This window comes from Liolophura sinensis, chromosome 11, assembly GCF_032854445.1.
Source record: "Liolophura sinensis isolate JHLJ2023 chromosome 11, CUHK_Ljap_v2, whole genome shotgun sequence".
Classification (NCBI taxonomy): domain Eukaryota; kingdom Metazoa; phylum Mollusca; class Polyplacophora; order Chitonida; family Chitonidae; genus Liolophura; species Liolophura sinensis.
Genome location: NC_088305.1, coordinates 26,305,871 through 26,330,268, shown reverse-complemented (window position 1 = coordinate 26,330,268; position 24,398 = coordinate 26,305,871). Strand labels below are relative to the sequence as shown.

At 40.5% G+C, this 24,398-nt stretch overlaps 1 protein-coding gene across 1 annotated transcript; it reads left to right on the top strand.

Annotated features, from left to right (window-relative positions):
• Window positions 1-221: 221 nt before the first annotated feature.
• Window positions 222-20,670, top strand: LOC135478252 (tubulin monoglutamylase TTLL4-like). Its single transcript, XM_064758525.1, is given in 21 exon segments — window positions 222-272; window positions 274-346; window positions 349-462; window positions 1,367-2,435; window positions 6,818-6,959; window positions 6,997-7,033; window positions 7,235-7,471; window positions 8,300-8,410; window positions 9,330-9,406; window positions 10,408-10,602; window positions 11,473-11,555; window positions 11,700-11,828; window positions 12,870-12,992; window positions 13,859-13,957; window positions 15,021-15,155; window positions 16,698-16,832; window positions 17,620-17,731; window positions 18,507-18,717; window positions 19,343-19,416; window positions 19,721-19,827; window positions 20,414-20,670. Coding segments are annotated over 21 exon segments (3,498 nt in total). The 3' UTR covers window positions 20,598-20,670.
• Window positions 20,671-24,398: the final 3,728 nt, after the last annotated feature.

Genomic DNA, 24,398 nt, shown 5'->3' with positions numbered 1-24,398 from the left:
TTTTGGTTTACTTTGTACAAATTTATTTTGGGCTCCTTTGAGTGTCTTGCTAAAGTAATTTTTTTCACACTTCCTGGAAAAGTTTCAGTCTCATTGGTGAGGAAAAAAACATCTGGTTTACAAAATACACACGTATAGTATATACACAAATAAATATTTGTGTTTTCTCCAGACATGAGATCCTTGCCAGTATTAGGAATTCATTGGTGAGCAGATTACAGATGGGGGACTCGAACCTAGGAAAGCTGACGGCAAGTCTGGAGGAGCTGTCTTTTGAAGAAACAGCTGCCACTTCGTCAGCAGGCTCGCAAACCCTTGCTACAGTACACAAACCAGCTGACCAAACCGTGCAGCTGTTCAACCAGTCTGATATCCTAGCCTTGAGGAATGCGGCCAGTAGCACGGGTTCACCCTACAGTTATGGAGCAAGTGGCATCCCTTACATGTATATGCTCCCTTCAGGTATTGTCTGGTTATCAATTTTTTTAGGCTTTGCTCAACGTGGAAAAAAAGAGGTCTTAGTTTGGGTACCTTTCCTACTTTATTATGTGTATCTTTACTACAATATTCCTACAAGTCTTGCAGCTTAACGCTTAGAGCTGTAATTACTGCCAGATACGGCACATAAGGTAGCGGTTCAATCCTGGCCATTGACAGGAAATTTTTAATGCTCTGTTTGTTCATGGGGCCTTGGTGACAATAAGTGGTTGACAGCATTCATAGGGCCAATTGCACAGTTGTACATGGAGAGACATGTTAACTGTTCTTAACTGTTCGCCAGAGTTTGTCAGTAAATTGTAACAGATCAGTACGTTACCAAGGCAACCCTGTTCCCTTCACCCATTAAACTGACAACAGTCATTATGTGCATGTATATGTTAAAAAAATCTTTAATATGGTGTTAATGAACAAGCAAATAAATAAATACTTGCCAGACACCATGTAAATGTATATTAGTTATTAGGAAGATTTGTTAGTTATGTACATACAACCGCCATACAACTGAAAAAGAAGCTAGTATGGGCTGGACTTGAGCTCACAGTGACTGCAGTGGTGGGAGGGCTCCTGTGTCATCGTGCCACGCTGGTGTACTAACCACCTTGGTCCCCTTTGCAGATTTGCACAATTTGTAATATCTATACAGTGGTATATGTCCGTACATATGTGTACAGTGAAATTGGAGTGAGATTTGAAATACAAGTTATATGTGTGCTATGTGCATTATAACATCCAACTCCTGGTGCATGTAGAACATTAGGATAGATTTGAATGTTCAAACAGATTTTTTGCAAAAAGTAAAGTGTGTCATGTTGTTAGCTCATGTTTTCGAATTACCGTAACAGTCCAGGTGTTTCTTCCTTGACAGGTAAAGTTATATCGACAAGCTTCAAAGCTGCCCCTGATACATCACAAGCAGGAGGAGGAGCCAAGCCTGCACCACACCCTACCCCATCCCCTGTGGAACAGGGAGAAATTAGGAAATCCCCACCAAGACATCACAGTCACGCCAACCCATACAACAGACCTCTCAGTGCTAAGGACCTGGCAAACATTGCTCCTCAGTATAAGAAGCCTGTGAAAAAACAGTACTGTGGACAAAGTAGTTCAAGACGAGACAGCACCGCCTCAGGAGCATCAGAGGTGTCACCCAACACTAACTCCACATCTCTGCAGACAAACTCCTTCATGCGTCCACAAAGCGGCATGCGGAGGGAAAAACACACACACAAGAAATCTGCCCCGTCTTCTGCACTTTGCTCTGAAATAGATCGCCTAGCCGAGACGCTACGTTCTCAAACAACAACGGACAAGAATCCCCCAGGAAAGGATGCCTGTAAGGCTTTAATTGAAATTGGCAGCCTCGTGTCTGGCATGACTAGCGGTGCCAATGGAAGAACAGTCATACAGACAGATGCACCCTCTGAAGAGATACACGCTGTGGCCTCTGTGCCGTCACACTGTTCAGATCTTAGTTCTGCGGATGGTTCGCAACCGTTGTCCTGCACCTGTCAGTCTCGCTCAGAGTCATCTGTGTCTTCCAGCGGATCATGTATGCACCAGTCATCTTCCAGTTCCGACTGCTGTGTCAGTGTGCGAAACCCGAACTACACTCCCACAAAACCGTACTGTATGGTGAGAGAAGTCGGGCAGGCTGAACTGGATCAAAGTGGTCAGCAGGTGCTTTCGCCCAATCAGACCCACCCATCCTTGGCCTCACCGCTTCCTGAGGGCAAGCATGCCTTTCAGTTTTATCGAAAAGGATCGAAATCGCATGAACAGCTTCACGAACACGGGATACGACTGAAAGGCGACGGGGCACCTGCCACATCTTCACTTTCTGCTAAGTCTAAAGACGCTGGGAACAAACTAACGCAGTCCTCGGACACCCTCTCTGTGAACGACAATGACAGTTCGGACTGGGGATCGCCCTCTGGGTAAGTCTGTTTTATGAACACTGGGTCATTGATGTTGCTAGGTACTTGCCCTGTTTCTCTGACGTACTGAGACCTCAAAGGACACACTAAACTCACTATTGACACATCAACACTCCCAATTTTCCCCTCTGGTGATTCTTCATTGTGAACAACAAATGCTTGTTAAAAACCTAGAAATAAACAAAACAAACAATAGAATTCACCCGGTCATATCTAGATACATGTACATGTATACTTTATTTTATATGAAGCGCATTTTGCTGACTTGCATGTTTCTCACTTACAACAATGATACTCAGGTGTGGCACATACATTATCTGCATTGACTGTATACAGTAACTGACTGGTATGAGATGCACACATTGCCAATTGAAATGATGCTGACCTTTTGAGATCATTGTGGAGTTTGGTATTAAAAATGCTTCACAAGTTTTTTTCAACAAAGGAAATTTCCAAAACCTCACTTCCATCAGACCCCTAGTTAGCAGTTTGTCACGTGGCGCAGCGCAATGCCTGGAGGTCCGCGCCCTGCCTCTAAAAAACCACTTTATTTGATTTCCTGTCCTTTTCTGCAAAACAGTACTGTAAAGACATTCGTGGGCTTGTATTGTATTCACTGAACAATGCTTCAGATTGCAAGACTTTTTTTCCCCTCCAAATATCGAGGAGTAACTATAAAAGCGAAAATCTTTGTTAGCTTCATAACTCCTACTCCGAGATTCTAACATTCAGCCAACCGCGCATATATAATGCACAACTGTAGATCAACAAGCTTGTATTGACAAGTTGTTAATTGTTAAACTTAAGACAATTGCCAACAGCATGCCCAGTTCGATTCAGCTGAAGAGGGAGCGTCAGTCCACCCACAAAAGACAAACCGCACTGAACAAGACTGTTCGATTTTTTTTTACGAACTGGACGAACGCAGCTGTCAAAGCAACAACAGCGACAAAGTGCTGCCTCATACTCATGAATTAATCTTGTAGGATAAGAAAATTATTATACAAAGTTCTCCTCAAGCAGACCAGTCAAAACTATTCAACAAAATGAACTTTATTTGAGTGACGTCAAGTGACGTCAGTCAAATAAAACTGACGTCACTTAAGTGACATCAGTCACAGGGCGGTGTTTTGTTTCAAATGCCTTACTCACTATTATGTCATAATTCCTGAACAAATAACATTCATGTCCAGGTTCTTTCCCTTTAAGAAATAAATTAAATGTGATACTTATGTGATGTCTGTAGGAAAGGCTTACACCTAAGTGTGAAAATATCAATTTTTTACTAACAGTGGAGGAGAGCTCCATTGATGACATGGTATTTACAGTGACATGTATTTAAACCAGGACTCAAACTAGATTAAAAACTGGTATTGAATTACAACATAGCCATCAAGAGCGATGGCAAGTTCTTGGCAACCGTAGGGAATGCAGACGCTCGGCTATTATGGCTAGGACACTCATGCCCCACGTCTTTCATAAATCCTGGCTAGGGGTCTCTACATGTAATAACAATAATTTTAGGGAAAATGAAAAACTTGTATTGAGGTTCATTTATACATGTACAGTACGTGTAGCTGACATGTGTAGTGTTGATCTGTATAATGCACTCTCAGGACTCATAGTCTGTTAATACATGTACTTGTATACGAACATTTATTCAGGCAAGGCTGCTAGTGCCATCAAATCTTCCCCACACATGATTGAATAACTCTAGCTGTTCATTAAGCCTGTTAATGTGACAATGAAAGTGCACCTGCACTTAGCAGTTAGCAGTCAATAGAACAACAGTTGCTACCTTGTTACTTCCTTTAACAGGGGAAAATGCACACTGCGTTTAATAGGTTTTATGTCCTGACCTGTGGTTTAAGGGGTCAAAAGATTGTTAGCTCAATGGGCTTTGATCAGTACTTCTGAATGGGGGCCTAAGATCTGCACACATGTATGAACATGTCCAAGGGTTGTCCCTGAGTAAGGGATTTTCTCTTGACATTATAATAGGCTTTACTCTTTGAAAATTTACTACTGTTGACTGTGTAAACAATCTGAGGACTGTCAAATATACAGCCTTTACTCGACATGATTGACAGCTTGGCTGGCAGGAAGCCAGAGGAGTGATTTTGATCTGGACTTTTGCCTACATGTACAAGTATACCTTTGTGACAGGCACAGATTAAAAAGTTGCTTGTTTGGGGTAACACTAAATTTACATTTATATGCACCTCACTGTACCCAATGGAAACGCGTACCCCCTTCCCAAAAGTTGTGTTTTTTTTTTTATTTATTTATTTGATTGGTGTTTTACGCCATATTCAAGAATATTTCACTTATACGATGGTGGCCGGTATTATGATGGGAGGAAACAGGGTAGATCCCGGGGAAACCCTAGACCAAAGTACGGCCGGAGAGGAAGCCAACATGAGCTGGACTTGAACTAACGGTGACTACATTGGTGAGAGGCTCCTGGGTCATTACCCTGTGATACCGCGCTGACCAACTGAGCTACAGAGGCACTGTTTTTTTTTATTTGACAAGCATGGTTTGCTACGTTTTGTTATGTCAGGTGAAATTTCTTTTGCAAATACTTATCCAGAATTTGTCAAGCAATTTTTTGACCTTGTTATTTCAGAAATGACAATATGAAAATGATTTCGAGTTTTGACTTACATGTAAGATCGCTATGTGATCACAAGCCCTGAGGTATTATTACATAGAAATGACTGCTGCATGATGGGAAATTTCCTGATACAGGCGATGACCAAGGTTCCAAAACTTGTTTCCTGTCAAATAGATGCATAACATTGGAATGTCTTTTAAATTCCAACTTCTCTCTCCCTCCTCCCAGTCAGCAATAACAGTGTTTAATAACATTTTACATTGTGTAAGAAAGCTTTGATGTTCAAAGGCAAAGAAAACACTAAGAGAAAAGTATTTATCAGATAAAAGACCATTAAACACTGTCAACAAATATAGTTCCTTTTTTTAGAATTTTGCTAACCTACTAAAATTCATTTAAAGCAAAGGAGTCTGTAATGGTCTGTTGAGACCCGTAGGGTATCAGTGACATCACAGCAATATTTTGGCTTCAAATAGTTTGTTTCAAGGTCCATTCATAGCTCTAAATGAAGATTCATTTTGAATTATGAAATATACATGCTGTAATCTACATGTACATGTATGTGTGTCAAATGACTGAAAGCGGAAGTGATATCACTGGTCAAAAAACGTCACAGCAAAAACCAAAGTTTTAAATGCATTTTACTAGGTCAAAAAACATATAAAAAAAAAGAATTGAACTATGGTCTTTCATCTGAAATGTTCTTCATGTCAAGGCAAGTCAGAATGTTTTGGAACATGACATAAAAGTGACAGCATCCTTAGCTTTACCTCAGTTGGCATGCTTCTGTGGATAGCACTAAATAGTGAATAATTGCAGATTGTTAGACATGTAGATACATGTACACTGTACATACCAGTAGATTCTTCTATACAATTCAATGTTTGAAGAACATTGGTACTAAAATACCATAGACGACTTCATTTCCTCTCTACCTCGTCCTGACTTTTCTCGTGTATTATGTTCGCAGTTTGAAATTTTCTGTTTGCTCTGTTTAAAATTGATGATTTTTACATGAAAACAAGACATTGTTAGTAAAAGCGTTGCTCATGCCTCCTTGCTTCACTTATAATGTTAGGGGAGTAGCCATTCCAGTTGTTGGTACAGAATTTTGCACACAGCTGATGATAACGTGGCATGTTTCATTTCCCCTAAAATTTTCCCAGAGGCAAGTAAAAGTCATGAGGTCAATGCATTGACTTTGTTGCTGACACTTACATTTTTCCACTGGGATATTATCCTACCCTCCAAACAAACCTCAAAACACTTTTCTAAGCGGTCTATAGAACTGGCAAAATGAGTAATGTAGCCTCAGACAAGTTTCGGTCTGCAGTGATTTACAATGAAAAAGCTGTAGTTTCTATTTTGCTACAAACGATATAAACAGTTGGGTTACACGTGTATCTCTGATAGATGCCAATTGTTTTGCTTGATGATAAAGAAATGGTATTTTATGCCCATTAATAAAGAACAATATTAATAAAGAATATTTTGAGTGAGATTGCTCAAACTGACCACACAGAGAATGCATGTGCTATTTCTGTGAAAATCTACATGGCAAATGGAAGAGGGAGCCAATAAGATTAGTGTTCCTTGAAACTTACTACATATATTTAAGTTGACATTAAACAAAAATTAAGATTGTGCAGATCATTGCAAACTAATGGCACTAAATGACTGGTGTTCTTCAGCAGTTTATTCAGGGGACATAATATTCCACGGGACATTTTTCTCAAGCTCATGTAGTGTTTTGGGTTTGTTTCAGAGAGCGCCTGCCTGGTGATGGAGAGGCTAGTACTGATGACTATGAAGAAGATGATGAGGTGGAAGTTGATGATGACCTAGATGACATTGATCAGGAGGATGAGGATGCTATCGGTGACCTGGAAGACGATTCACTGATGACAGTATGAAACATTTGTGATGATAAACTTCCTTGCGAAGGCTAATATAAAGATAGATGTACATATGAATATACAGTGTTCTTCCATTGCCCCTTTTTACTGATTTAATTGAAATATTCATTGGGAATAAGAGTTAAAAATTGCAAACAAGATAAATGAATTAAATACAATAAACATCATTGAATCACTTCTATAAAGTTTTCTGATGTATTTAGTCATGGAACTTGCAGAATGAAATGTGCTATTGGATGTATGAATTTTGTTAATTTTGTTCACAGATGATCTGGATAACTATTCCTTTACCAGCTCCCCATCAAAACGCCCCATGTCGGTGAAATCACGTAGTAGCGCTCACAGTGCGACTCCATCGTGTCGGCCGCTGAGTTCGACCAGTGAGAAGCACCACCTGCGATCGCGATCGGTCAGCTCTGACATGCCAGTATTAGCTGCTCTAACACCGAGCCTCTTCAGCAACATTCCACCAACCATAAACTTTGTCGCGGAAGGGGAAAAGGGTAAGAGATTTTCTGAACTGCCAAAAAAAAAAAAATTTGGATAACTTCATTTATTTTAAATGTAATCAATGCGGAAAAAACAAGGTATTGTAAGCAGAGCCACTCGGCCCTTATTTTTTTTAGAAAACGTGACTGTAAAAAAGACATAAAAGTAAACTGATTTTTATGATGAATGAGATGATTATAATTCGAACAATTCATATCCAGGTCCTTTCAAACTAAACACATGGGCATGCCACATTGTAGCCCCAGTACACTGAAGTACACTCGCACTGCAATGTCACAGAAGAAAAAACGATGCGTTCTGCTGTCCTTTGAACCTGCTGTGTACATGTAGCTCGTCCTCGAGTCACTCATTGTGGGTACATATTTGTGAGCTCTTCGAACACATGCATGAGTAGTATGTGTGCTCGTCAAACACATGCATGAGTAGTATGTGTGCTCGTCAAACACATGCATGAGTAGTATGTGTGCTGGTCAAACACATACATGAGTAGTATGTGTGCTGGTCAAACACTTGCATGAGTAGTATGTGTGCTGGTCAAACACATGCATGAGTAGTATGTGTGTTGGTCAAACACATGCATGAGTAGTATGTGTGCTCGTCAAACACATGCATGAGTAGTATGTGTGCTCGTCAAACACATGCATGAGTAGTACTCAAGCACTGTGATGTTATAGTATTTTATAATTTTTCCTTGCCAATTAAAGCTCATTGTGTAGGCTGTCAGAATCTCACTGCGAGATGTTTTTTGGAGTTTTTTTTTTTTACCTCTACACCTCTTTCAGTTTCACGTAATTTGAGGTTTTCCGTGCCTTTTGTTTCAGTGGAGAAGTTACCATGGGAAATGAGGAAGTTGCTTAAGTGGAGAATGAGTCCTATCACCCCAAATGTGGTCAAGTCGGCTCTTTCCAGATCTGGATTCCGCATCACTAAACGTAAGCTTTGGAATGGGACAAACAAAATACAGCAGAACATGTTTGTCATGGTACATAAAGTTACAACCATGTGCTAAGTTGATTGTAACTACCATGATACATGTAGGCCTTTAACATGTTTGTCATGGTACATGCAGTTACAATCATAAGCTAGGTTGATTGTAACTTCCTTGATATACATATGTGCCTATAACATGTCTTGTCACGGTACACGTAGTTACAACCACGAATGCTAAGTTGATTGTAACTACCCTGATACATTTATGCCTACAACGTGTTTGTCATGGTACACATGGTTACAACCATGGGCTAAGTAAGTTGATTGTAACTACGATGATATATATGTTTGCCTATAACTTGTCTTGTCATGGTACATGTAGTTACAATCATGCGCCAAGTTAATAGTAACTGCCATGATGCATGTATGCATACAACATGTTTGTCATGGTACATGTAGTTACAATCATGCGCCAAGTTAACAGTAACTGCCATGATGCATGTATGCATACACCATGTTTGTCATGGTACATGTAGTTACAATCATAAGCTATGTTGATTGTACATGTTGTAACAGTCATGCTAATTTTATAGTAACTACCTTGATACATGTATGCCTATAACATATCTTGACATGGTACATGTAGCTACAGTCACATGCTAAGTTTATAGTAACTACCTTGATACATGTATGCCTATAACATATCTTGACATGGTACATGTAGCTACAGTCACATGCTAAGTTTATAGTAACTACCATGTTACATGTATGCCTATAACATGTCTTGTCATGGTACATGTAGTTACAATTAACTTAGCCTCCATTTTGCTAGTGAAGCCTTGCTCAGGCTATACATGTGTCATGTAACAGGGACATGCAATGCGACATCACAGATCAAAATGATAATGGGTATTCTTGCAGGCAACCATGATTGGGTGGGCTGCTTCGGTAAACATATGAAATCCCAAGCCTTCAGATCTATCCGAGAGTATCAAAAGGTGAGTGATAGTGATGTAGAGGTTGTTGGGGAAAGTTAGTGTGCAGTGCGGGTCAGGATATGGATATTAAAACCACATAATGTGCTCTTTCAAAGGCACAGTAAGTTGTAGATGTAAAATGGTCACCAATGCTACCCTAATTCCTCAACCTTTTCGCCAGTGAAAAGTGCAATTTATCCACAGTTAGGAGTCAGAACTACATTGGTTAGACTGGCCAATTTTAGGACTTCAAAAAAAAAGTATGATTTTATTTCTGTACACAGAATAAAGCCATAAGAATATATTTGAATAAACACCTTGTAAAGAAGCGCAAAGGTTGAAGAATTATAGTATGGTTTATTGTCATCGCCCTTTGTTGTGTATAAGTGTTTGTTTGTATCCAGATCAATGGTAGTTGAGTGACCTTTCAGCTCTGATTTCTTTTCAAGATCTTTCCAGCTTCCGTGGGATTTTGTATGTGGTGTGAATTGCTTTAGAAGCCACATAATCTGGTGATGTGATGATTTCTTCAAATGAATGACATATTTTTGGGTTAGAGAACTATTAAAGTATCAGTCAGTAATTCTGAAAATTTGTGACAATGACAGCCACAGGCTCATAGAACTACCAATTCTATCTCGCTAGCAATTGCTGCGCTGCGACAAACAAGTTAACTGCTTGGCATCCATTAGCTATTAAAACTTACATTATATGTGTTTCATTGTTAAATTACATACATTAATTTCCATTTCATTATAACAAAATTTTGTGACTGTGAACGGAATGGAAAATGGAGACCCAGCAAACGCCCAGTAGCAGGACGTCACAATAAAGCCAGAGCATCGTTACAGTAGAAAGTAATACATTCTAAATGTCGTGTTACAATCATATTTTGACATATCAGTGGTTCGAGGCCTTGCTTCACACTAGCATCACCTTGTGGGATTAAAAAGTATGCCAGCTCCCCATTGTTGTTAACAAATGTGACATTTTGCTAATGTCAATCTTGTTTTCCCCGCTAGATCAATCACTTCCCCGGGTCCTTCCAGTTGGGTAGGAAGGACAGATTATGGCGCAATCTGTCACGAATGCAGGTTCATTTTGGCCGTAAAGAGTTCGGTTTCTTCCCCCAGACGTTTGTGCTGCCTTTTGATCTTAAACTCTTGAGGAGGGCTTGGGAAGATGGTGGCAGCAAACAGAAGTGGATTATCAAACCGGTAGGCTCACGCTGCTGGACAGCGTGCATATTTTTATACGTGGTCACAATGTAGAAAAGGACAGATAAAAAAGATTATTTTTTTTTGAGTTTTGTTGAGTGCACATATGCAGAAAACTTTTTTTTTTCATGTGTGATTTTTCATTGATGCAGCAGTACATGTAAGGGAAAACATCCTTTTGTTAAAGAGGCCTCCTGGTTGGTATGCCAGCACAGCACAGTGATCCAGGAGCCTCTCTCCAATACGGTCACTGTGAATTCATGTCCAACTCATTCCAGCTCCCTCTCTGGTTGACAGTGAGAAGGTTTGCCAGCAACCCTGTGGATGGTTGTTGGTTTCACCTAAGTTCTACCCGATTTCCTCCAGCAATAATTCTGACTGCTGTCATTTAAGTGAAATATTATTGAATACGGCATAATAACCAATCAAGTTAATAAATAAATAGGGGCCTCCGTGGCTCAGTTGGTTAGCGCGCTAGCGCAGCGTAATGACCCAGGAGCCTCTCACCAATGCGGTCGCTGTGAGTTCAAGTCCAGCTCATGCTGCCTTCCTCTCCGGCCGTAAGTGGGAAGGTCTGCCTGCAACCTGTGGATGGTCGTGGGTTTCCCCCGGGCTGTGCCCGGTTTCCACCCACCATAATGCTGGCCGCCGTCGTATAAGTGAAATATTCTTGAGTACGGCGTAAAACACCAATCAAATAAATAAATAAATAAATAAATCACTTTGTTAAAATTTGCCGAGTATAATTTATTTAATTGATTTGTTCATAGTCATGTGTATTTGGTTTAGGAAATGAGGGTGCCTGACCAGACTGTCTGGCTTACAGTATGAGCATTACTTTAATCGTTGAAGTGATTCTGCTTTTTTTAGCCAGCGTCTGCTCGTGGGATTGGGATAAAGGTGATTCACAAGTGGACACAGATTCCTCGTCGACGCCCAGTCATCGTACAAAGGTAAGTAATAAGAGGCTATACCTGCATAGTGGCTCAGTGTAGACCAGGTGACTCTATTCTCAACAAGTTTCCTCTTAAGTATTCAACATCTGTTTGACAAAAATAATCTTTTCTTTTTTTTTCCTTGTTTCTGTTCCTGTGTAGATACCTGGCTCGTCCGTTCCTGATCAACGACAGTAAGTTTGACATGAGGGTGTATGTGTACGTCAGCAGCTGTGATCCCCTCAGGATTTATGTCTACGAGGACGGACTGGCCAGATTCGCCTCTTCCAAGTAAGCCATGTAGAATAAGCACTTTTTTTTTTTTTATTACAGAACAGCCATTTCGTTGGTTGAAACAAAATTTACCAGTGTAACAGAAGAAACAGAGAAAAAAGAACCTGAGAAAAAAGAACCTAGAAGAGAAACAGTTCCAGAACTATGTAAAAACAAGCAACAATCTCCTCAAAAGGTTGTATGCATCTGATCTGAGATAGCGGTCTTGATTGCAAATAACCTGGTCAGAGATTCAGATTTCTGAGCTCTTGTTTAATAGATATTTTGATGGGAAAAAATACTTTATTTTTTATATTGCCATGACCAAGATGGGCATAGTGCCATCTGGATGATGTTTAAGGGGAAGATAACTCAGTTCTGTAATGGGCTCTGTTTCACTGAGTTATCACTGAGTATTGTTTCCTGTTCCATCCTTGGTCAAAGTGTTTCTTGATTACCATGCTCTTATTGTTCGTGGGCCATTTGGGCCGTCTTGATTGACCTGTCATCCACTGGTATTGTCTACAAGTCTGATGGTCAAATGTTTTGAGTCCGCTTCGGGGGCAGTAGATCCATGGTCAATCCTGGATTGAGTCACACCTAAGACCTTAAAAGAGGAAGCTGTAACTTCCTAGCTTGGCGTTCAGCAATAAGGGGATAGTGGAACGACTGGTTGACCCGTATCAGTATCGCGGCTCAGACAGGGCAGCTTACTTGCCATAAGTAGGGCGCCTCAGTGAAGCAGCCCTAGATAAAAGAGCGGTGGAAATCCGTCCTGCAACAAGGGGGCACATCACATGCACACTAAGGATTCCTTCGTCGTGATATGACTGAAAAAGTTTGAGTACGACGTTAAACCCCAATCACTCACTCACTCAAATGTTGGAAAACTTGTCAGTAACTTGCACAAAGTTGGTGGTTTTTATCTCGTTTATCTCTGCTGTTTATCTCCACCCATGAAACTAATGGCCATCATCTAAGTGAAGAAAATTATGGCATTAAACAGCAATCAAATAACGAATAAAATTAAACAAAATGATCAAATGGTTTTGTGTTTAGATACTCATCAGCGATGAAAAACCTGGCTAACAAATTCATGCACCTGACCAACTACAGCATAAACAAGAAGAACAACCAGTACCAGAGTAACTCAGACGAAACCGTGTGTCAGGGACACAAGTGGTAAGCTTATACCTTCAACCGCTGAACACTTTGTTTAGTGTCCTCTGCTATAAATCGGTAATGTGGTTGATATTTTTTATTTTAGCGGATGGTCTGTTTCATGTAATGTGAGCTTTCTTAAAAATATAAGTTCGTAAAATGATACTTTTGATGCCAACACTTATGTTTTTCTTATAAGGAATTAATCAGTCTTCTGTAAAAACTCTTTATGTGGCTCTGTCAGGTGGATGAATCAATAAAAATTATGCAAAATGTGAAACAAAGCACTAAACTTTGGCTGAATTAGGTTATTCCTACTATCTGTACAGCTTTAAGTTATAGGAGACCATTTGTTGTCCAGAATTCACCAATAATTACTGAAAGAATCAGGGTACTAAGGCGTTTATTTCTGTGTTGTAGGAGTCTGAAAGCACTCTGGTGCAATATGAGGAAGCAGGGTACTAACAGGTTTATTACTGTGTTGTAGGAGTCTGAAGGCACTCTGGTGCTTCATGAGGAAGCAGGGTGCTAACAGGTTTATTACTGTGTTGTAGGAGTCTGAAGGCACTCTGGTGCTATATGAGGAAGCAGGGTACTAACAGGTTTATTACTGTGTTGTAGGAGTCTGAAGGCACTCTGGTGCTATATGAGGAAGCAGGTTACTAACAGGTTTATTACTGTGTTGTAGGAGTCTGAAGGCACTGGTGCTACATGAGGAAGCAGGTTACTAAAAGGTTTATTACTGTGTTGTAGGAGTCTGAAGGCACTCTGGTTCTACATGAGGAAGCAGGTTACTAACAGGTTTATTACTGTGTTGTAGGAGTCTGAAGGCACTCTGGTGCTACATGAGGAAGCAGGTTACTAACAGGTTTATTACTGTGTTGTAGGAGTCTGAAGGCACTCTGGTGCTACATGAGGAAGCAGGGTATTAACTCATCTGCCATTTGGGACAGTGTGAAGGATCTCATTGTCAAGACAGTCATTAGGTATGTATCCACTGTTACCATTATCAGTTAAGATTGCTTTGAGTTCAAGCTGAGCTCATCCTGACTTCCTCTTTAGTTATACATGGGAAGTTCTGCCAAAAACCTGCAGATGGATTTGGCTGTCTTGTTGGGTTCTGCCCGGTTTCCTCCTACCATAACGCTGACCGCTGACATATAGGTGAAATATTCTTGAGTATGGCATAAAGCACCAATGAAAAAAAGTAAAATGAACATTATGCGGTAAAGACCAGTAGATTTTTCCAAGCTTTGCCTGGTTTCCGGCAACCCATATTAGCATTGTTATGAACTCAAATGCTATGGTGTGATTTAGAGACCGGGGCCTCCGTGGCTCAGTTGGTTAGCGCGTTAGAGTGACCCAAACGTAATGACCCAAGAGCCTCTCACCAAGGCGATGGCTGTGAGCTCAAGTCCAGCTTATGCAGGCTTCCGACGTATGGCCGGAGAGGAAGCTCACACCTTGCAAGTTCTTACTGACGTACATGTACACTTGTATTGTGTCCTGATGGGTGTTCCAAAGACCCTCTGTTCCATAGATCCTCAGCTCCATAGACCCTCTGTTCCTTAGATCCTCTGCTCCAAATACCCTCTGTTCCATAGATCCTCTCCTCCAAAAACCCTCTCCTCCAAAAACCCTCTGCTCCATAGATCCTCTGCTCTATAGGCCGTTCTATATGGAGCATAATGAAACTAGCATGTGAAAAGAAATAATCCAATCAGAATTCTGTAATATTATCGCTCTGAAGCAATGCATGTTGCTCTTCTACCAGTTTGTCCATTGGTCCCTAGATAATAAAGTTACTGGGCCACCAGTAAAATACATATACATGTATATGTGTAGATACATGTAGTTGCAATATATGGTTGGAAAGTTGCAGTCTATTTGTGGATAGCTGCAATGATGCATGTTTTGGATAATTGACGTATATTTGTGGATAATTGCAATATATTTGTGGATAATTTCAGTACTCACATATATGTGAGGAGTTGCAATATATGTTTGAATACTTGCTGTACAAATTTTGTTTTTTTCTTCCCAATGCAGCGCGGAAGCCTGTATGAACAGTTTGATCAAGGCCAATGTGAAGAGTCGCTACAGCGTTCACGAGCTATTTGGGTTTGACATTCTACTGGACGAGGCCTTGAGGCCATGGATCCTGGAAGTCAACATCAGCCCAAGGTGAAGGACGGACATAAGGACATAAACTGGTCTAATGGGGTAGTTTCGAGTTCAAACCCTTCCATTGCTAAAGGTGAAAAAAGTCCTATTATATGATGTGCCTTGTCAAAAATGTGAAAAAAAGACTGAAAAAAGTAAATTAAAGTAGACGAACAACGGAGCAAGTTGAGAAGCTGAACATTTGTGAGGTGTCATTTGTGCATCTGGAACACGGTGAGACACAACGTCAATTAAGTTTTTTTTTTACAATATACAGTAGGACTTTTTTTACCTGAAATGAAAGAGTATTCGAACTCAGAACGCCTCTATTGGAGGATCTGCAGCCCAAACGGCCAAATGGGCTGTATCCAGCTACTCCAGCCCATGTTTGTATGGCTCTATATAGTATTTTGTTACTGTCATAACATATCACTGTCTCTAAACATACATAAAAACTACAGTTTTTATCCCAGTAAAGTTTGTGCCCACTTTCACAAAACTTCATAAATCAGTTTTCGTTACTTTTCTCGTAAATAACGTCGCCTTGTGACACTATAACCTAGACATCTTTTATGAAAAAAGTTATGAGAAATGTGACTTAGGAAGTTTTGTGAAAGTGACCCCAGGAATTTAAAGATGGATTTAGGGGTAGTATTTGTCCATCAAAGTTTCATTTCGACACTTTTGACCTTTTACAAGCATGAGTTCTATTCCGAGTCTTTGTCTTATTCTGAGTGAGGTAAATCCCAGATGTGCGGAGAAAAGGGTAGGCTTAAAGCTCAGTTTGGTTTGTGCAGTACACCAAACAAATAGCCAAATGAAATCAGGACATGTTGCCGACATGACGTAGGCACTGTATCAACACGATGTTGTTCGTTGTGTTTAACTGGGACGTGTTTAACTGGTCGTGTTTAACTGGGATGTGTTTAACTGGGTCTTGTTTAACTGGGTCGTGTTTAACTGGGATGTGTTTAACTGGGTCTTGTTTAACTGGGTCATGTTTTACTGGGTCATGTTTTACTGGGTCATGTTTAACTGGGTCTACTCTTACTCCACATCGGGCCAACACAATGTCGGCATCATGTCTGAGCTGGTTCATGTGTCTGAGGCCCCTCTGAGCTGGTTCATTTTACAGCTGTAAAGGAGTGCACAGTGTATGAGTTTTGACAGCAAAAACTTGCGTAATTGTTTTCATATTTACGTTTTCATTCAGACTCGGTGTTTGTGTGTATTGTACTTTAAAAATGCCCAGAAATAAATATAATATCTATGGTATATGGCATACAATATTAAAAATTTTAATGTGTAAGATATGTTAGAGGACTGTACATGATCGACTGAATTTGAGAATCATAGAACAATTTTTGTAGGCATACGTTGCTGCTAAACAGTATTTAAATGACTTCAGCATGATCTGTACAGATCTCTTGAGAACAGGAAAGGGGCTATTCCTGGGACTGTAGAAGAAGATTTTGGGATTTTTTATTTAAGATAATGTGGGAACATGAAAAACCAGAGCGGTGCTGTCTGCTTAAAAAAAAAATGTCTTTTCTTTGTTTCTAGTTTACATTCCAACTCACAGCTGGACATTAACATCAAAGGAAACATGATTAAGGATATGTTCAACATGGCTGGGTTTCGAATTCCAGATCGCTATGACGTCACGACATCAGGAAGCTCAAGTACCACGGATCTCAGGTGAGTTATGCGCCCTTGTTTGAGGATGTGGAACAACCAGCTACAAATAGGCTTTGACTCCTGAAGCGCCATAGCTTGTCTAAATCTCATTGTCAGAATTTCTTTCCCAAAATTTTTCATACAAATACTATGAAACAAAAAAATAGTTTGAAAGAGCGTAAAATGTGGATAACCTGTCCAAGTGTGTATAATGAAGAAAAATGTAGACATGCAAAAAAGTTTGGTAGTGGTGCACATGTATTGTGAGGACTAAATGTTAACACAGTGACAGTGAATATAATGCCTTCATGATTTGTGAGGAACAACATATCAAAGCCTGTTAGGTGGGATCTGTAGTACCCATATTTCATGATTCCATGGGGAAGTTTGGAGGGAGGGCTACGAATGGTCCAACTGTATCATGTGACCTGTGAAAAATGTTGTTTGACACTAATTTACAGATGGCCTGTGTTACCATGTTCCAGAGTCACAAATTACACCTCTTTTCTCTGACCTTTTCAAGCTGAAAATATTCATCTCTTCAGGTTTCTCCAATGTTCGTTTTTAAATCTTTTCCAGACTGCCCTGTTGTAGTATAAATGTGATCAAAACTAGTTGCCTTTTAACATCTCTGAGAGGTCACATGAGGCAGAAGGACTGTTTTTGGCTTTTAGTGAAAAGAGCTCAAAATTCAAAACTCCCCTCTTATAAATTTATGTTCAGTTTTTGAGTTTGTCCTTTTTTCCATGCAGATACACAAACATGTTGTCATCTCTGATGAGTTCCTCTCTGTGTTTTGTGTTCTTAGTAATTACTTGCCCTCCACGAATTACTGCATGGACAAGCGCCAGTTTTGTAGTCAGCTGGCGCCCGATGAGCGTGCCAAACATGCGTACTACTGCCAGAGGTACCAAGATGAGGTAAGTACTCTAGCAAACACAACCTCCCTCTTCTCTACTAGTGCACTAATTGCATTTACCTGCCAGTTGGCTTCACATGTGCACTCTGCTTTCATCGAGCCTACTGCTTCTCATCAGTGAAAACTGTGAGGCCATTTTCTGCAGGCTTTTATTTATTCATGCACTTAACCAACTCAGATACCAGTTTGGAAGATGTAAATTTGCCGGTAGTCCAATAATGGGTGGAAACACACATGTGCATGCACTTTAAATCCCTCTAACCTCTTTGGTTACATAATGATTAGAGCACCTGCCTTGAAAACAGAGGAACAGCCATACCAAAGACTTTAAAAATGGTACTTGATGCTACCTTGTTTGGCACTCAGCACTTACGGGTTAGAGCAAGGAAACAGGGAGTTTCAGTGGCCCAGTGTGAGTATAGTGTGACTGGGTTGGGTGTCGTGTCTGGTGTCCTTGGTATCATACTTCAGTGGTGGAACCACTTCGGCAGCATGAACTCACCCTGCCAGAAAAAGACATAGTATACATGTATGTCAACACACCTAATGACGTCTCGTCATCATATGAGTGAAAAACTGTTGAGTAGGACATGAAAACGCAAGCATATATACATACATTAAATCCTTGTAGTCTTTTAATTCTTTGTTTTTTTCAAGCGGCGATCGCAAACATCTACATGAATACATGCACTTCCGCTTAAAACAGTACTCATCTCTGCATATGGCAAGTGTTACATGTTTTTCATAGTACTTTCAATTTTGTTTTATTTTTACAGCACATTTTGCAGACCATCCTTGACACCCTCACCCCGGATGACATCCGTATTCTGACCGAGAGCATTGATGAGGACAGCCGTAAAGGAGGCTTCCAACGGGTGTACCCCACCCCAACCACCAATCGCTACATGAGGTTCTTCGAGCAGCAGAGGTATTACAACCTGCTGTTGGACCAGTGGGTGCAGCGATTTAACCGACTTGAGTCTAAAGGTATGAACGTCATCAAACTGTTCTTTTTGCTCAGATTACTGAAGGCATGAAAGGCAATCTCATTTGAGTTACAGACCAAAAAAAAGTCATTTTTTCTCCTGAAATAAAGACAGTATGTTGAGTTTAACTTTTTTAAATAATTAATACCTTTGCAGGCTATTTTTGGTCTTAGAAATGCATATTATGCTCCAGGTCTTCAGATTATGCCTCATAACAACCAGGAAAAGCCTTGAAATTTAGAATCGGCTTGGCATGTGCACTTTGGGCTGATTGATAGACAACAGAACTAACCGGTACTTAAAAGGCTGTCTACCCGTGTAGTTTGCTGTCTTTCTCTTAGAGAAAATTGTTTTCCAATTTCGAATATTAATTCCAGTTATATGTCTGAAAAATAGGTGTGGAAAAATTCAGGAAATTTGAAATTATCAGTGTGACCTGGTGGTCCTTTTGGCTGTATTAAAACTAGATCAGAACTGGAAAGAGCTGGTTTCAATCTGTTGATATCACCCTCAGACGATTGGCTAAGGCAGTAGTAATTTTTCAGCCGAATAAACCAAACGAGGTCCTAAATAACAGTAATAATGATCTTTTATTGCTAATCAATCCATGCCTTTGTTTTTTTAAGGTATCAAAATGTTGGAATCCTTTTGTGCAGCCGGCATTCATTTTGACGTGCCAACGGATGATCATAATCATCAGGTAAGCAGAGTAGCAGAAAAATCTGTTAAGCTTAAATACTGATGTCATTTGTTAATAAGTGTACTAGCACTACAAAAAACTAATGTTAACTCAAATCTAGACTATATGTTTCATTTGTATGGTACCTATTAACACCTCATATTATGATTTCATTTTGATCTATAGAGGCTATACTGGAGATTTGTGGTTAGAAATCCATACTCGCTAAAAAAAGTTCATTGAATGTGTGCAGTTAGACCTGTTTGATGTGGAAAATTAAGTGTCAGTCATTCAGTCAATAAGCCAACCATAATTCATTCCCCAGTGGACTCCGCCTTCCTCCTCCAACATGAGTTTCCGAGATCCAAGAATGACCAGTGCACCCATACCTAAAAATCACAAAGACAGTGACGCAGATCTCAGTAAAGCTAGGTATGTGGTTATTTTCATCGGTAAATTTTTGAATTTTTTTTTTATTCCAGATTTACTTGATATAGTAAAGCCGTTTCTGCTAATGCAGGTGTACTGATTTTAATCAAGTCTTTGTTTTCACTTTTCATTTTATATGCTTCATATGACTTGAAATTTTGTTTGACTCGGGCTCATTTTGCCTGATTCTGAGAGAGTTCTGTTGATCTTAGAACCGTTAATCGTTGTCTGTTAAGTAGGATAATAACGTAATGGAGATATGAGAACTATAGCGCAAAGCAATATTGACTTTTTTTTGCCACAATGCCTACAATGCATGTTCTGGGGTAAATTTTTAGGCGAGTGCAATAGTTTGTGTATTTTTCGTTAATGTTTAATTCGTCTAATACAAACTAAAACAGGTAAAACCACAGTCTTTCAAAAGTATTTTAAAGGAATGCAGAATGGATGCTGATTTGCTGAGAGTGGAGGATTTCCTGGGCTATACCATACAGTCTGCCACGCCTAAGATTCAGCTTAGACTGGGGCTAGCCTTGACTTGTCTATCTTTCACATCATTGTTTTAAATATTTTCGAAAATCCATTTCAGAAATGTTAACCAGCAGCATTCTACCAGTTGCAGCCAGTTGTCCTCTGCAATCTACACAAAGCGCCCCAAGGGCGTGTCAGCAGTCATGAAGGCTAATAATGCTGAGCCCACTGTGACGTTATCAGGTGTCAAGGGCAAGCCCCCACGCCCCCCGGGGAGTAAGTTTGATGGGGCGTCCAGGTGACTAGGAGTCCGTCTACCACCACTAAACGAGCATCAGCCATCCCCACACACGTCACTCGTCACAACTGTCTTCGGACGACACACCAGGTCACAGCTGGACAGGAGTCACCGACGGAAAACCATCCAGGAAGCCAACCAAGAAGGCCTCATCAATTAGTCTTTGATGATGTGTCTGGTTATGTGTGTGGGTGTGTCATGTAACATGTGTATCAAGTTTTGTATCATTCATGGCTGTGATGTATCATGGCTGTGGCTAGATCTCCTCTGATGATACAGTGTATCACGATATCATTATGATAGTGTATCACTCCTGTCTGTGTCACAGGATCCCCACTGAAGGAATGATACTATTTTGTGGGAAGCTGTATCACCATAGCTTGTGTCACAGTATCAGACTAGTGTACAGCCCTAACTACCTACAGAGCAGCTGTTTCACCTCAGCATGTATAACAGTATCACACCAGAGTACAGCCTGTTCTACCTACAGAGCTGCTGTATCATCACACCGGTGTACAGCCTGTACTACCTACAGAGCTGCTGTATCATCACACCGGTGTACAGCCTGTACTACCTACAGAGCAGCTGTATCATCACACCAGTGTACAGCCTGTACTACCTACAGAGCTGCTGTATCATCACACCAGTGTACAGCCTGTACTACCTACAGAGCAGCTGTATCATACAGTGTACAGCCTGTGACTACCTACAGAGCTGCTGTATCATCTTGTATCACCTCAGCACGTGTCACAGTATCACACCAGAGTACAGCCTGTTCTACCTACAGAGCTGCTGTATCATCACACCGGTGTACAGCCTGTACTACCTACAGAGCAGCTGTATCATCACACCAGTGTACAGCCTGTACTACCTACAGAGCAGCTGTATCATCACACCGGTGTACAGCCTGTACTACCTACAGAGCTGCTGTATCATCACACCGGTGTACAGCCTGTACTACCTACAGAGCTGCTGTAATCATCACACCGGTGTACAGCCTGTACTACCTACAGAGCAGCTGTATCATCACACCGGTGTACAGCCTGTACTACCTACAGAGCTGCTGTATCATCACACCGTGTACAGCCTGTACTACCTACAGAGCTGCTGTATCATCACACCGGTGTACAGCCTGTACTACCTACAGAGCTGCTGTATCATCACACCGGTGTACAGCCTGTACTACCTACAGAGCTGCTGTATCATCACACCAGTGTACAGCCTGTACTACCTACAGAGCTGCTGTATCATCACACCGGTGTACAGCCTGTACTACCTACAGAGCTGCTGTATCATCACACGGTGTACAGCCTGTACTACCTACAGAGCTGCTGTATCATCACACCGGTGTACAGCCTGTACTACCTACAGAGCTGCTGTATCATCACACCGGTGTACAGCCTGTACTACTACAGAGCTGCTGTATCATCACACCGGTGTACAGCCTGTACTACCTACAGAGCTGCTGTATCATCACACCGGTGTACAGCCTGTACTACCTACAGAGCTGCTGTATCATCACACCGGTGTACAGCCTGTACTACCTACAGAGCTGCTGTATCATCACACCGGTGTACAGCCTGTACTACCTACAGAGCTGCTGTATCATCACACCGGTGTACAGCCTGTACTACCTACAGAGCTGCTGTATCATCACACCGGTGTACAGCCTGTACTACCTACAGAGCAGCTGTATCATCACACCAGTGTACAGCCTGTACTACCTACAGAGCTGCTGTATCATCCACACCAGTGTACAGCCTGTACTACCTACAGAGCTGCTGTATCATCTTGTATCACCTCAGCACGTGTCACAGTATCACACCAGTGTACAGCCCATACTACTACAGTGGAGCTGTATCACCTCAGCATGTGTTACAGTATCACACCAGAGTACAGTCCGTACCACCTACAGAGCAGCTGTATCATGTTGTATCACCTCAGTACGTCACAGTATCACACCAGAGTACAGCCCACACTACCTACAGAGCAGCTGTATCATCTTGTATCACCTCAGCATGTCACAGTATCACACCAGTGTACAGCCCGTACTACCTACAGAGCAGCTGTATCATCCTGTATCACCTCTGTATGTGTCACATTATCACACCAGTGTACAGTCCATACCTACCTACAGTGCAGCTGTATCACGTCAGCATGTTTCACAGTATCACATCATTGCACTAATACAAATGCAGGTAGCTGATCTTTGTAGCATCTTAAAACAGAAGCATGAGATAAAATTTATACGATGAAATTGTGTTTCAGGAATGTGATGGTGATTTCTTTGTTGTCCAGAAGTACATGCATACATATGAAATTGCTGTGTTTCGTTTCAAAGACTGGAGACACTATTGAAAAGTTTTGAGTACACGTAAAGATCCCTGTTGGATAAATTGCGGATATACATACCTGGTAAAATAATGCAGAAAATACTGTATATGTAAATAAATTTACAAAAAAAAATTTGTGTAAAAAACATATTTTGAAACATTGCAAAATTGTTGACAGTTGTCTGTCATCACAGATCTCAGAGTTACCTCCCTCATTGCTCCTACGTAAGGTATACAGACTTTCCAAGAACTGCAGATTATTTGAAAAAGATGAAGTAACTTATATTTTGCTATTGAGATTTTGGAAAAGGCATATTTGTATATCTGAAGTTGGGAATTAGATCTCCATGGAGTTTTTTAAATCCACCCCAAAACCAATGACTGGCTTCACAAGAGTTTGAAGATGCATGATAGTACATCATTTCTCTCCACTGTAGTACTTCAGTGCTTGTGCACTATCTGAGGGCTTTGTTAGTTCACAGATACAAACTAGTTCCTGCATGTTACCATAGTTTACAACTGTATTTCACCTAAAGTTAGCAGTTTTGAAGTGGCACATTTTGCCTGATTCTGATCAAGATGTTTTTGTGAAATTTGATTAATTTCTGATCAGAATAACAGAAATGTTGCTATCAGAAGTATGGGATCACGTGAAGGCCTTACCTTCTGAAATTCAGTCATTACGTGCATATTAAACTTTAAGTGAAATACAAGTATTCAGCTCTCTTCGATATTTTGTTTATTTTTGTTTTGGGGAGGGTGTGGGGAATTATTTGCGTGCTGTTGAAGACATTTTCAAATCAAATGAAAAGTGAGTAAAAATTTGATCAGTTGACTCGTTCATTTATGACTGTCTGCAGATCTTAAACCTCACTGTTAAAGCAATGCTTTAAATCCAAACATAACAAGCAAATACCTGGCCTGAGTGAATTCGCAAGAGCCATGGAAGCTGCTGTCATTTACATATTTCAGGCTTTCTATGCTGGGATGCCATCTCGTAAAATGCTATAACAGTAATTATGATAAGCCGAGTTACAGACCATGGCTGCTGAATTAATAACCATGGTCTTCTACTGGAAGAATTTGAACATTAGGCACACGTGCTGTCCGTATAGAACAACCTATTCACTAATGAAAGCCATCTGATTGTTTTCCTCTGGACCAAACCCTGTCATAACATGTACACACATATACACAAACACATGAAGTGTAGTTATTATTATTTTTTTTATTTTTGATTTTTTTCACATTTTACATTATTTATTGCGAGCATAGTAATTCATATCAGTGTGGTAGACGGATATACCAGCTTTTATCCCTGGCTGCGGGATGGAGTTCTAATTTTTTTTTGTGTACCTGTGTACAAATATGATATATTTATGTACTTGTGTACAAAATGGTACACAAAATGTCCCTTTATTTTGATCATATGCATGTGTGTAAAATAGTAAATGGTGCATGTGCGTGATATA